The 14,699-nt window shown below is 37.4% G+C and overlaps 2 protein-coding genes across 2 annotated transcripts in view; one reads left to right on the forward strand and one right to left on the reverse strand.

Annotated features, from left to right (window-relative positions):
• Positions 1–14,699, reverse strand: part of Dnah3 (dynein heavy chain 3, axonemal) — a 118,874-nt gene that overhangs the window by 81,088 nt on the left and 23,087 nt on the right. Inside the window, exons 17-30 of the mRNA XM_036372440.2 lie at positions 12,605–12,795; positions 12,263–12,447; positions 10,962–11,079; positions 10,488–10,635; positions 9,735–9,892; positions 9,596–9,662; positions 8,859–9,479; positions 8,532–8,801; positions 8,371–8,475; positions 7,958–8,128; positions 7,482–7,629; positions 7,302–7,400; positions 7,135–7,249; positions 5,898–6,066 (exon numbers count right to left, since the gene is read on the reverse strand). Coding sequence (XP_036228333.2) covers positions 5,898–6,066; positions 7,135–7,249; positions 7,302–7,400; positions 7,482–7,629; positions 7,958–8,128; positions 8,371–8,475; positions 8,532–8,801; positions 8,859–9,479; positions 9,596–9,662; positions 9,735–9,892; positions 10,488–10,635; positions 10,962–11,079; positions 12,263–12,447; positions 12,605–12,795 — 2,565 coding nt within the window. The remainder of the gene's footprint in view (positions 1–5,897; positions 6,067–7,134; positions 7,250–7,301; positions 7,401–7,481; positions 7,630–7,957; positions 8,129–8,370; positions 8,476–8,531; positions 8,802–8,858; positions 9,480–9,595; positions 9,663–9,734; positions 9,893–10,487; positions 10,636–10,961; positions 11,080–12,262; positions 12,448–12,604; positions 12,796–14,699) is intronic.
• Positions 4,280–5,827, forward strand: LOC118682735 (uncharacterized). Its single transcript, XM_070111264.1, has one exon. It carries the CDS (start codon positions 4,362–4,364, stop codon positions 5,703–5,705), a length of 1,344 nt encoding a protein of 447 aa, XP_069967365.1. The 5' UTR covers positions 4,280–4,361; the 3' UTR covers positions 5,706–5,827.

Genomic DNA, 14,699 nt, shown 5'->3' on the forward strand with positions numbered 1-14,699 from the left:
TCGCAAAAGGGAATGAAAGAAGCGGATAAAGGTACTAAGAAAAACGGTTTTCAATATTGAGACGTACTCGTATTGGATTTAGTGAAAGAGTTCAGCAGGAACGCATATGCGCTCATGCATTCGCACACGCATACATGCATATGTATGCGGATTTGTACACATATTTGGGTAAACACGGCATATGCAAATGCACTTGTAGCAAATTGAAAGCTTCGCAGACAGCCTGAGGCAAAATAAACAAGCGTGTGCCTAGGCCGACAAACAATGCTTTACATTTACCGCAAAAAATACACAGAAATACATACATACATACTTAAATGTAAGAGCATATGTAACTGACAGTTTAAAAAAGAAATATTCAACCAATAACTGTGCATATGCAATCCAACTTTAACAACAACTTGCATATATTTCACTTGAAAAAGCTTTCTTAACGATTTTTCAATAAGGAGATAACTGCAATTTAAATTATTTATAATAATTTTGTATGGCAAGTTTCTTCATATATTTCTCGAGTTCGTCAATCCATTTGATCGCGATCTTCCCCCGGCTTGAGTGGTGACTAATTTTCTTCTGTGCTATTTTGTTGCATGCTCGAGTAATCTTAGTCGCTGCGCTTAGATAAAGTGTATGACATATTCACCTTTTATAAGCTGGCCCAGGTCATCGTTCCACCTTAAAAGCCATCCGCCATTATCTTTTACTCTGTGCTGCGTATATATTTTGTTAAATTTACATCTCTAATAACTAAGAGACTTGCCATCTTCCGCTATTTCTATTAGCATACAAATACTTTTTTTTTTCGTAAGACCAAATATTGCGTTTTTAATGAAGTGACTTGAGTTTGTTGAATACTATTGTGATTGTTTTAATGATTTAGTGTTCTTAGTGATATTTATTTTTAAAATTATACAATGTTATTTTTTTTTCAAAACCACTAAAAAGTCAAATATAATAACTTAAATTATGTGTTATAGTAGACTACGAATATAAAGAAAATTTCACGAAGTTTTGTTTCATAAAAATTTAGCTTAATAAAATAATCGAAAACAGTAATTGTGTGTATTATTTCTTGCTGTTGGTCTCGGTCTTTAAAATACTCTCCTCATAGACTTCACCCTGCCTCTTCTGCTTGTTTCCTTCCTTCACTTTTAAACACACATTTTCCGTTATATTTTCGCTCTCTCCATTGTCTTTGCCATAACAATTGCAATTCAGTCAATTTTTTATGCTCATAGCTTCCTCAACTGAACTGTGCTCTGCACTCCCCCTTATCTACTGCTGCCTGTTCTATCGGCAGCAAAAGAACGGTATTCAATGCTGTCTGCCGTTTAAGGTTGGCCATATTCAATTCCGTTGCGTTAAATTTGTTACTCGTTTCTTTTATTGTCATTGACTATTGTTGTTGTTACAATTTTGGTCAAAAACGGGCACCTTTCCTCTGCGCTGTTCTTTTACATATTGTTTAGAAGAATACCAGCATTTGATTAGACATCACTGTGTATGTGTGCCTGTGTTTGCTTGGCTGTTTATTGACCTCTTTGTTTTTCTATCGTTTTGCCAGCATTTTGTGTGTTCTTACTTCTGCTACATTTGAACTTTTATCAGAAGTTATATCAGCAGTTTTGTTTACTTTTAATTTGTTGCAGCATTTAGTGTAAAAATGATTTTTCGGGTTTGTTTTCAAAGTTAAGTGCAATAGCTTCCAATTTTTACCGTATTTACACACGGTCATTGGCCTTTATGTGTTTATGTGAGGTTAATTGCTTGTTACAAATTTGGTTATAGTGTGTTGTTCAGGTTTAATAATTTCAACTTCAATAAAAGAAATGGATTTTTCCAACACGAGAGGAAAAAATCATTCAAAATTAATTGAGTTTTTCTTTCAGAAATTATTATCATGGAGTTATGGCAATGTAAAGATCTAAGCAATCTGGGCTGGTGCAATAGTCAGTACTCGAGTAATACTTTGCAGGCCTAGAATAAACTAAGTTGGAACCTCAATAAGTATTTCATAATAGCACCGCAATGAGAGAATCATAGAATTTTCATATTAATTTAAGTGTCTTGATATCAGATAAATCATATATTTTAGAAAGAAGTTTATTGTATGGCTTTATAAATTATTTTCTACCACTCAATGAATAAGTTTATAAACTAATGAAGTTTAAAAATGCGCTGCTGCTGCCTTACTACAGTGAGACTCTTAAAAATTACCAAAACAACGAAAAAAAATATTGGTAAAAAGGGTGCTTTTTTTTAAATAATTCCAAAATTAAAATGCCAAAGATATACTCTAGAAACTGGCAGGCTTCTAAGTATCTAAAAGATCGAACTGTCTGTTAGACCTGAAGACATTATTGGTCTCAAATTGTTTAGATCAGATTGTTATATCATATAGCTAGCATACAAACTGAACTGTTTAAAGCAATGTTAAATCTCTGAAAAAAGTGTTCAGAACGAGCCACCATAGCGTATAACTGCCATACAAACTGAACGATCAAGTAATTGTAAAATCCACAAAAAATTAAAAAGGTAAATTTAATAGAAGAATTATACTAAAGTTACATTCATCTTAAATAATGTGTACAAATCAAGATTTCTGTTAAACTTAGATTGTTTAATATTATGCAGTGATTATTAATTTTCTTAAACTAATCAAATATGCGTTAGCGAGTTTCTATTACCTTATAAATTTTATAAAATTTGAATAAACCAGCATTTAAATATAATTAATTAACTTAAAAACGTAATTAATTAGAGCACACTTTCGAAACTAATATTTCAAACGAAGCACTCCGCCACAATTTCAGATTTCACGAAATCAAGAATCGCACAACATATGTAAGAGTACATCCATACATTTATTTATAGCACTGACGCGTGCGCGTATCAAATTAAGCATATTAAATTATTCAGTTAGCTAACTATCTATCTTTCTATTTACTATTAGCGACTTTAATTTACCGATCCACTAGTTGGTCCCTCTTTTTGAAATTTGGTTCACACACTAAACGCGCTCCCTTTACTTCAAATATAAATATATATATAGGTGTGTGGTTGGAAAGTGGAATTGTCTTGCCATAATTTTCCAGTATTTGGACTTGAGCACATCCAGAAGTATGAATAATTTACCTTGAACTTCATTAACCCGACGCTCAGCCGTCCAGGTGCGAATATTTTATGTAGGCAAACTTCTTGATTGAGAGTTAATTATTCAAATTTCTTTAAACATCTTTGTAGTAGCGCTATACCCAGTTAAAGAATATCATTATTTTCTGGGCTATCACCACACGTGCGGCCGGCGACCCACCGAAAGAGCCAGCCAATGTGGCGGCCGCCAACTGCTCTGCGGTTTGGGGCGCGTGTAACTCACACGTCTACACAACACGCGCAGGCGGTGCCGCCACTGTGGTTCAACGAAGACTCCCACTTTCTAAAGTAGCACGCTTACCAATAAATTGTGGTGTCTACAGATACTCGTTTGAAGCCAGGCGCGTAGTGGGAACAGTGGGAACCTCTGATATTCAGTCATTTGATTTATCACATCCACTTTTTTTTCTTTATTTGGTTAATGACCTATTCATGAAAGAAGGCGAAGCGGCGAAACGGCAGCGGTAACGCCAACGGCAGAGGTAGCGCAACATATGGTACCATAAACCGAATACGGCGAAGAGAAATGCTTCGTGTGTTACCTGTTAAGCGAGAAGTGTTTCAAGACACCGAGGCGTTCGAGTGGCACCAGAGTGTCTCTTGAATTTAGACTGTGGCTATAAATAAAACGTTAGTGATTGGGCGGTTGGCGCGTTTAGTGGAGCACTTAAGGCGAAGTTAATTTATCTTGCCGACCAAATTGGTTATCAATTAAAACAAGTTGTGACCAGCTAAGGTGAGCGATTTAGCCCTAAACGCATAGCCATCGCAAATACAATGTTTTAATAGCTTTTTCGTATTCTTTGTCAGTGAATGTGAATGTTGGGGCAAAGCTTACTCGTCTACGCAAAAAAAATAAATAATACAAAACACAATTGGATTAAATGAATGCGGAATACATTATGCGCCAGTTGCGAAGATCAACCAAAAATAGAACCATAGTAATATCGGCACTCTATTCACCGCCGATTGTTCGAAGATTTCTATTGTGTTTATTTTTGTTTTTCTCTTTTTGTATATTTTTTTGCGAACAGTTCATAGCATAGCATACTTAGTTGATGGTAGCGCCAAAAGTGATGAGTTTTTCTCAAAGCTATGTCGTAGCGATTTTCGTATAAATAAATTCGGTGAAGGTCCAAGAACATCATTCTCGCAGATTAACTCATTCGCAACGGTCTTAGCTTAGCTAAAGAGTTACTGGCAACAAAATGAAATTATTCGTCGCATTATTTGCCGTTATCGCGGTCGTGGCCGCTGTTGAAGTGCCCAGCAATGACTACTTGCCGCCAGCCGAAGCCGTCGCATTTGAACAAGTCGCTGTGGAGCCCCAGGAAGCCGCCGTCCTTGCTGATGATGGATACCGTTACAAAACTGTCCGCCGCTTGAAATACCGTCACCGTCGTGATGTTAGCGAATTGCCTTCCAACGAGTACTTGCCTCCAGCTGCCAGCGCTCCCGTAGCTGTTGCCGAACAACAAGTTTTTGTGCAGCCACAAGAATCTGCCGTTTTAGCTGATGATGGTTACCGTTACAAGACCGTCCGACGCTTGAAATATCGTCACCGTCGTGATGTCAGCGAATTGCCTTCCAACGAGTACTTGCCTCCAGCTGCCAGCGCTCCTGTAGCCGTAGCTGAGCAACAAGTCTTTGTTGAGCCCCAAGAATCCGCCGTTTTGGCTGATGATGGTTACCGTTACAAGACTGTTCGTCGTTTGAAATACCGTCACCGTCGTGATGTCAACGAATTGCCTTCCAACGAATATTTGCCTCCAGCTGCCAGTGCTCCAGTAGCCGTAGCTGAGCAACAAGTCTTTGTTGAGCCCCAAGAATCCGCCGTTTTGGCTGATGATGGTTACCGTTACAAGACCGTTCGTCGTTTGAAATACCGTCACCGTCGTGATGTCAACGAATTGCCTTCCAACGAATATTTGCCCCCCGTCGCTGTTGCCCAAGAACAAGTTGTTATTGAAGCTCCACAAGAATCCGCCGTTTTGGCTGATGATGGTTACCGTTACAAGGCCGTTCGCCGCTTGAAATACCGTCACCGTCGTGATGTCAACGAACTCCCATCCAACGAATACTTGCCCCCAGCTCCCAGCGCACCCGTCGCTGTTGTTGAACCACAAATTATTGATGTACCACAAGAGTCCGCCGTCTTGGCTGATGATGGTTACCGTTACAAGACCGTCCGTCGTCGTAAATACCGTCACCGCCGTGATGTTAGCGAATTGCCTTCCAACGAGTACTTGCCTCCAGCTGCCAGCGCTCCCGTAGCTGTTGCCGAACAACAAGTTTTTGTGCAGCCACAAGAATCCGCCGTTTTTGCTGATGATGGTTACCGTTACAAAACCGTTCGTCGCTTGAAATATCGTCACCGTCGTGATGTTAGCGAATTGCCTTCCAACGAGTACTTGCCTCCAGCTGCCAGCGCTCCCGTAGCTGTTGCCGAACAACAAGTTTTTGTGCAGCCACAAGAATCCGCCGTTTTGGCCGATGATGGTTACCGTTACAAGACTCAGCGTCGTCTAAAATACCGCACGCGTCGCGTTTAAGCCAACATTTTGCCCGAATACTAGCTCCCTAAATGTATAGTACAAGTTAAGAACCCATGTCATTGACTACCTCAGCGAATTTTTAAGCAGCGAATAAAGAACACATATTTGTTTATAAAAAATTTTGTGTTAAGGTTGTGTTTTTGTTCTCTGCTATGTGCTTATTGTCACTATGTTTTTCTGGTTACTTACCTTGAAAAATTTGCCCAATGCTTTGTAATCCAAGCCATCCGAGCAGTTAAATACTACACATTTTTTCGCCACAGCCTTCGCCAAGTCTTTGCACGTCTCCGTTTTGCCTGTACCTGCCGGTCCTTCTGGTGCGCCACCTAAGCACAATTTTAATGCGCCCATCAACGTTCTGCGGAAGAAATGTCGAGTCAGCGATTGTAGTATGTTTGGCAGCGTATTATTTGAGGGAATTTAAATTATATGAGAGAGGTTGGAGTAACATCCATTGGTTTAGCAACAACAGTATGTTCTGTTGTTGAAAAATTTCGAAATACTCGGCATGATGACCAATTGGTTTTTCCTACCGGAATATCCACTTAAGGTTCATGGTTACTTATAGCAACTACTTTTTTTAGTTTGTCCACATGCATGGCCGTATATGAGTATGTTTGTTTTTACTGTCAGGTAATGATTTATTTGGTTCAATATAAAAAAACGTTATCTGTAGAGCCATTAAAAATGGTTATGGGTTTCGTTGTGAAGGGTATTTGTAAGTGACTAAGTGTTATCATTAATTTTAGGACTTATTGTTTATGCCATATTATATACCCAAAGAAATTGTAAGTTATGATCTTGAGCTTTAATAAGAATAGGAATGGCTTCTGTTGACAATAAACATTTCAAAAGCATAATAGCGCTCTTCAAGTACTCCTACAAATTGATAGCAAGGTTTTCGAAAACAAAATCTTCCAATTATCAATATTAATATGCTTGGCTCATCACTCCAAATCATCGTTATGCACAGTCACAGTCAATGAACCTCAAAAGCGCAGTGCTCTGTATTTGCTTCAATAGCTTCAATTTCATACTTTTCTAAGGTACCTGCGATCTACATTGGCCGACCCTACCTACAACCTTACTTGCTTTTATATTAGACTGGCACTCACTCAGCATCTCTTTTGGCACTTAAACAAAAGGTTATGAATTCGTCAAAAACATGATGTTAGAAATTCTTTTAACTACTTCAAAATAATTTCTATATTTTTCGAATGGTCTTTTTACCTGGTAACTCCCACTAGAACTTAGCCCGTCGTTTCCTTAACAGACGCTTACAATAAGCCGAAACAGCCGAGTAAGCTAAGCTTACAATGAGAGAGAGAGAGTAACACATAGCTATCAACTTGCCCACATTTTCCTCATCTGGCTAATTGTTATTTGATGAAACGAAATCGCCCGAGTCCCAATTCATTCAAATTACCTGTAGCAGCGATCAGTAAGCGGCGTAACGACCAAACGTGGATTGTTGCCCAAATATTCCATGCCATATTTAACATCTGTAACGACCATGCTAACGCAGACCCACTCCTCACCCTCTGCAAAGAAGTGTGTTCAATTTAATTTCATTATAATTTTTGATATATTTACTATCAGTTTCACGCCAATAGTAACGCAATTGAGAGATCCAGTCGAATTCGGTGATATTTTCCACATTCACATCTATCAAATACTTGACAACGTCACGTGCTACAATTGAAGAATTGAGAACGATGACGTCACTATATAATTTGCTTGGGTGATTGCAAATTTCTACTTTTATTAACTTACCATGCACGTCCAGCACAATCAAAGCTTCGATAGTGAGTCGTGTACCTGTGGCTAGTTCAGTTCGCACCAACTGTACCAGCTCGCTGATTTGCGAGTTGCATTTCTCTAAATATGCCGGAACAGCGTTTTGGCTGAAAGCTTCCTCGACCTAACAGAGAAAGTGCGAGGAAATTGAGTAATCCAAAAATTGAAAATTGAGGATCCGGACTTACTGATAACAAACTAAAATTAGTAAAACTGTAAAAAAAATTGCTAAGCTGTTAAAATTAAGATATAATCCTAGAACGACCATAAAAGCAAGTCCAACTGAAATACATTATTGATGATATTGCAAGGATCAACTACTGTTTCGAGAAACTTCCGAACATTTACAGGGAAAACAAATATTTTCAACTCCTTAAATAAGAAGCGCAGTAAATCGTTTTGAGCTCAGTTTTTATATAAGCATAAATGTAGAAGCTATAGAGATAACTTACCTCGAAAGTCCAAGCCATACAGGAAATACTCTGAACTACTTGTCCTGGCCATGACGTTACCCAAATTATGCGATCAACTAGGAAGTAATCTTCCCAAGCTAACTTCATCTGCTCCAACACGCTTGCCAGCATAACATTTTCAACTTCTTTTAGCCAGATTTCCACTAAACCCTAGACAAAATAGTTCTACATATATTAAATTGATAATTGTACCTTTAACCGAGGTAAAAAATATTATTTTGATGACGTCAGACTAGCGAAAGATTTCAAAATAATATAATATATATTTTTGCAAGATTGTTAGAGCATTCGCTAGTTTTTTTTAAATCTTATAAGACGTCATGTAAAATTTGGAGAACCGATTTTGAATATTATTCTTTCGTTTTAACATCTACAAGCAGCACTATACTCACATTCGCCAATGCTGGATTGATCTTACGCACCAATAACACTTGCTCATCTTCATCCGATATCATTTCCGTTATCTCCATGGAGTCATCGAAGGTGAGGCGCGCAATCTATAAAATTAAAGCTTTATACCTCCGAACAAGCTCCACCAGCTATAAGCACTTACACCTTCGAAACACTTTCGTAAATGCGGCTGCACACGTAGCGGGTCTTTGGTTTCAGAAAGAATCTCTAATAATTCATCATTAGACAAGAAGAAGAAACGCGCAAAGAACAAACGCTTTTGCTCGAGATATGTATTCAGTCCTTTTTGTACTGTTTCAAGATCTGCGACGGCCTTCAAGAACGTCTCCAGCATATTCGGATACTCAGTGGTTACGAGTACATTCAAGTTTTGGCAGGTATGTTTCATGATTTTACGCCAAGTTTTATCGACCTACAAGCACAAATTTTGCATTAAAAATTGAAGAAACTTATGAAGTGATTTGATTACCGATTTGAAATTGCGTCCCTCTACCGGCATTTGTCGCATAATGTCCTCAGAGCTAAAGATTGGCTCTAAATACATCCAGGTAACCTGGACTTGCGTCCAAGCATCGATAATATTTTGTATCAGCAGAAGTTTAGCCTCCCAGTCATCCGCCTTAGAGCCCAAGGCGACAATAAATGGTGAACGTTTCATCGCCTGCGTACGCATAATATGATCGTCCAGTAGTGTTTGTATATCGTCTAGCGCGGATAGTATATGCGTATCTGAGTCTCGATATTGTAGTACTTCAAAAGCGACTTCTTTCCAATCTGCTTGCATGGCATCAAGCGCTGAATTCAATTCGAATTCTTTGCCAGCCGCATTAGATATCTCCTCCAATTGTTGCAATATGCTCATTATATTCGCATCGATCATATCTTTGAGTGTGGGATATAGTTGCGGATTGCACTCGGCGCCCAAATGTTCCGATATTTGTTTCCAATGACGTTCTGTTAGACCTTGCCGACAGATGGCATCGAGTACCGGTAGATATGCACGGAACTTTTCCACCTTAATACGCATCTGTTCGGCGGCACGACGAGCGGTCGGATTGTTGGCCAACTGACGGGACAGTTTGTAGACGATCTAGAGTGAGAGTAAAGCGTGAATTATATGATTTTTAAATATGACGAATGAAACAGGATTAATTAATATTTTAGGTTAGTTATGAATTTGTAGTACGACTAATTTTTTATACTTACGCGATGCATATTCTCAACCTCCTCTCGTATGGCATCCGCATCGAGGCATTGGAATTCTCCATACATCCTTAAGTAAGAATTTGCAATTAAGAAAATATACCCCAATAGTTTTATTGTAATTCTTTTCAGAAACATTTACCAAATTTGATAATCCTTTTCGAATTCGTAAGCTGTCTTCCATAACTTTTCGATTGGTTCCATTTTTTCAATGATTTCGGCAAGCACCGGGAACGGCGATATATCTATTTGTAATAGCTGCTCTTCCACATTTATGGCTCTGGCTTCACGACTCATGCTCTGTAAAGTAAAAAAAAAATAAAACAAAACAGTCCAGATTTTTTGTATTAGAGCAGGTACTGTGTACAGGTAGTGTAAATGAATTTTTAGAACGAGCTGTAGCACATCAAATTCTATTTGGCACGATTTCGAAAGGTTTAATATTGATTCAAGTAAATACTAAACTGCTATCAAAATGAGACCGAAAGACTATTGAACTAGTCGGAGAGTCGGTTTATTTTCAAATATTTTTAGGCACATAAGTTTGGTTTAGAGCTCTTGGTATGCGTTATTCGAATAATTATATTCGGTTTGCACTATTCGATTAACTACTCATTTTCGATTGTTCGGTTAACCGTTCGTTATCCACTATTCGAAAAGTAAGCGTTCATTCAAAAAACAAAAAGTAATAAATTATTATAATAACAATTTCCAACTAACTATTCGAATAGTCGCAATTGAACGACCAGTCGTCCTCCAGCTATTTTATATGAGCAACTTTCCTTTATTTTTTTATTTCGAATATTTAAGGACAATAACTTAAAGCTCACTAAAGTATCATGACTTGAAAGAAGTTTAAATTAACAACACGACAGTACAATGTAGCACAACTTACCTCAATTATTTCGTAGAGTTCGTCAATGGTATCGACACGTTCCTTGAGCTCTTCGAGTGACATAACTTCGCGCGTTTCCTTCACACGAAAACCATCCATGCGACGTTTCTCATACAGAATGAACTCTTCGAACTTTTTGCGGCGCTCACTGCCAATATGTGTATGTATGTACATAGGAAATTATAAGCGTGGAAAAGAAAAGCGAGTGTTAACACTTTTGCTAATAGACACATTCTGCACACAACACAATACGAACTCTCGCTAATGAAATGGATTTCCAGCATTTATACGAACATGTGTGTGTGTATCGATAGTTGCATGTACAAGTATTTATGTGTGTAAAAGCGTACGGTTGGTGGAAATCTTTAATTAGCAGAGTTGCATTTGTGCCTTATACGTTTGTTTATGTGTGTATATGTGTTTGGCTTTGTATTTGCTTGTGTTAAGGTGTTAAGGTAAGAAATTAAAACGCACCGCAACGCCATCTCCAAGTTCTCGCGCACCACATTCAAACGTGCCGCGCTCAAATCCAATACTTCCTCCAGTTCGCCGGGCAAAGTGAAGGTGCGCGAATTGAGATGGATGTGATCACCTGTTGAATAGTTTAGACTTTGTTTGTATACCATTTGCAACTGTAAAGTCAGAAAGCTCTCAGGATACATATAAATATTGTCAATAGCTTTGAAGAGCAGCCAAAACTTTGTTATCGATGCTCGGCAAGCTAATTAATTAGAACTCGAAGGCATGTTTCGCAAAAACACGGTACTTTAGTCGATATAATCATATCACTTTTAAAGTGTGCACATGCACCGTTAGCTCATATGCACTTAACATTAAAAAACATCTATAATGACTGCAGAAACGCTCAACCCCATCAACTGCTAGTGTCAACTTCGTAATCACTAACTAAATTAAACTTTTATAATTTGCTTTTAGTATCGAGTGCCACGGGCCAGCCTTTGTAACCGAAGGATATCAATGTGTTGTGAACAACTTTGTACAACTTCAATGGAAAAAGAAGTTAAAGTTGGTGCAAACTTTTTATGCAGTGCTTGCACATATAAAGTTGATGGTTTAAGCTTATTTAGAAAACTATTTATGTATGTGTACCATATACAGATGTGTATGGTGTGCATATACAACCAGTTTACGACTATATATAAGGGTAACTCAAAAAATTTCGGATTCTAATTTTACAAGCTCTTCACAATTCTCAACATTAGAACCCTATAGTTAACTAGAAGCTTCAGCCTAAGTCTCGTGAGAGTGGAATGGTGAAAAATGTAGTCTGAAATGACCTTAGCCCAACATCTTTAAGCCAACCAATACTTACTGCTACATTTAGAAATGAAAGATCTACTACTTGACAGCTACCTCTAACCCTAGTATGCTATTGCAGCTTATATCTAGATTTATTTAAAAAAGATTTTTTGACAAATTTTCTAGCATAGTTTGGACTCATTCATGCTTAACCAACTGCCCATCTTCTCTAACAGATCCCTTCGGTTCACATATATTTGTAAAAGTTGGCCTCGCGACGCAGGGAGCTGATTAATAAGATATAGGAGAGCTGCAAAGATCTTCCGGCATTAAGGACTACAGTCACCCAATAACACCTGTGTCTCAAACCTTAAACAAAAACCTAAAAATAGTCTTCACTCATATTGAAATCAATTGAGCGCGTTGCCATCAATTGAAGCGATAAAATTTAAAGATTAAAAGTTTTATAGTACAACCCTAATGGGCATACATACACACTATGCCATTGCACTTACTATCCAATATTGTATGTGTTAAAAGGAAAATCACACGACGCGACACTATTTTGATTTCATCTTTTATTGCAAATATTTTCTCATCACGACACTCGCTTAAGTAGTTTTGCAAGGCGACCACTTCTGGTGTCTCTTCGGGGCGCTCGCCAGCCTTCATTGACATTTCCTCCAGAGCATCGCAAATACTACAACAAAGAAGGTAAAATAAGTACTTTTTTCCATTGCATTCAGGTGGGTAAAGCAGCAAGTAATTTCAATGTAATGCATACACCTTTTACATATATCTATGTAATTATATGTAATCCTTGTAACTACTCTTCGTAATTAGCATTTCCCACTTACGCTCGATTCTCATTTATATTAACTGCTTTGTAATAGTCTATTATGAAATCGTAAACTTGCTGCACCAGCATTACGATGGCATTCTTCACATGCCGATTGTCCACCATGAATAGATTCAGCGGTATGAAGTCGCGCAATATGTATGTGCTGTGTATGATGCCCATCAAACGTTTCATTAAGTCTTCAACTAGCTGTGTGGAAGAGAGAGATGTTATTAAAAAATTAATAATGATTAAAGGGGATTTTAAAGAAATGCTTTCTTAGATTTGAAGAAATCTCTGAGAAATGATTTTTTCTACGAGCAGATTTTAAATTAATGAAGCCACAAAAAATTTTATATAATATAACGGTTTAATGTAAAAAAACGTATAAAGTGAAAATATTTCAACCATCTGAACGGAAGCCGGCACCTTCCTAGCAGCGTTCTATTTTCCCACCATCTCCTTATAGATCTATTGCAGGGAATCTTACACCAAATAATTACCTGCTCTTTTTTATTTTAATTTTATTTACTTTTATACCCTGAACAGAGTATATTAATTTTGCCACGAAGTTTATAACACCGAAAAGGAAACGTTACAAACCCTACAAGGTGCTCGTATATATATATAATTAATCAGCTTGACAAGCTGAGTCGAATTAGCCAAATCCGCTGTATCTATGCAAAATAGTCCCTCAGTTTTTGAGATATCGACCAGAAATTTTGCGCACGTCCTTTTCTCCCCAAGACGCTGTTCGTCGTGTGGGAACCGCCGATATTGGACCACTAGAACTCTTATAGAAAGTGAACCATAGAAATTTAGCGGCTGTATGAAAAGTTTTGTCATTTGACGAGATATCTTCAAGAAATTCGCCATGGATTATTGCAATATCCGAAAAAATTGTTTAGATCGGACCACTATAATATATAGCTGTCATACAAACTGACCGATCAAAATAAAGATAAAGATATTTTTATATTCCTTTATGCTATAAAAAATGCACCTGTGGAGACTATTCTAGCTTCGGTGCAACCGAATTTAACGTTTTTTGTTTTTATTTATATTAAAACATGGCACACACGTATACGCGATACATAATCAACTTGTTATTTTTCAGTGAGCAAATTTGCTTACAAGGACGTCGTGTACCAAATTGAAATATTAACCATTATTTTTTTACACGCTGCGCTACAGTAACTAAATATTTTCATACTCGTATTCATTACATAGACATTTATCCAGCGTTTATTCGGCGATTTATACCACTGACGATGTTATTATAACCTTCATTTTTTGAGAAAAGAAATTAATAAAGAGGTTGAAAAAAAAAAATTATTTTTGGTTAAAAACGGAATGGAATTGAAACGCACAAAGTTGATTGTTTTTTTTCTTTTTTTTTTTTGAAATTGAGGAGATTAGAGCTCAATAAACTATCTCTGACTAGGATATCGCTGATTTTGCTCTATGAAAATCATTGATCAAGCCGTGATTAAAACACATGGAGATCAAGATTGAACGCTTGATGAATTTATTTATACCATAGTATCTGATTAAATATGACTTGGGCAGAAACCAAAATACATTTTCACTGATTTTACGACCTTCACGGAATACTTTGTGTCACTGAAAAACTTGTGTTCATGATTAAGTAGATTCTCCAAAATACTTTCGCAACATTTTAATTGATTCCGTAGCCGTGATTCCATTGGAATCCCAAAATGTCAAGCAAGCTTTTTGCGTAGTAAAATTCTGCAGCCAAACAAAATACAATTCGACATATGGAGACCCAACTTCATACGAACATTAAAAAAGGAATGTACCAATTCTGAAAAAATATTATATCGATTCGCTTTACGCGTTCCGGTTAAATGGACTAGTCTGGGTCAAATTTGATCGGTGAATAATATATCGCTAATAAGTTTATTTTTCTTCAAACTGTGTCTACTTGAAATCTTCCAAATAAAAGCTGCCATCAGCAAAGTTATTCGGTCGTCAAAACAATGTGGTATGAACGCTTGCTTTTCTCTCACTATTTGCTTGTTCGATTCTCTACTCGCTAATTTTCAAAGATTCGCGAATGGTATAAATTCACCAGTGGAATTTAATCGTGTGTC

The sequence above is a fragment of the Bactrocera oleae genome, chromosome 6 (assembly GCF_042242935.1).
Source record: "Bactrocera oleae isolate idBacOlea1 chromosome 6, idBacOlea1, whole genome shotgun sequence".
Classification (NCBI taxonomy): domain Eukaryota; kingdom Metazoa; phylum Arthropoda; class Insecta; order Diptera; family Tephritidae; genus Bactrocera; species Bactrocera oleae.

Excerpts from the sequence above, each read along its gene's own strand:
- LOC118682735 (XM_070111264.1), top strand. The coding sequence starts at position 4,362 with ATGAAATTATTCGTCGCATTATTTGCCGTTATCGCGGTCGTGGCCGCT.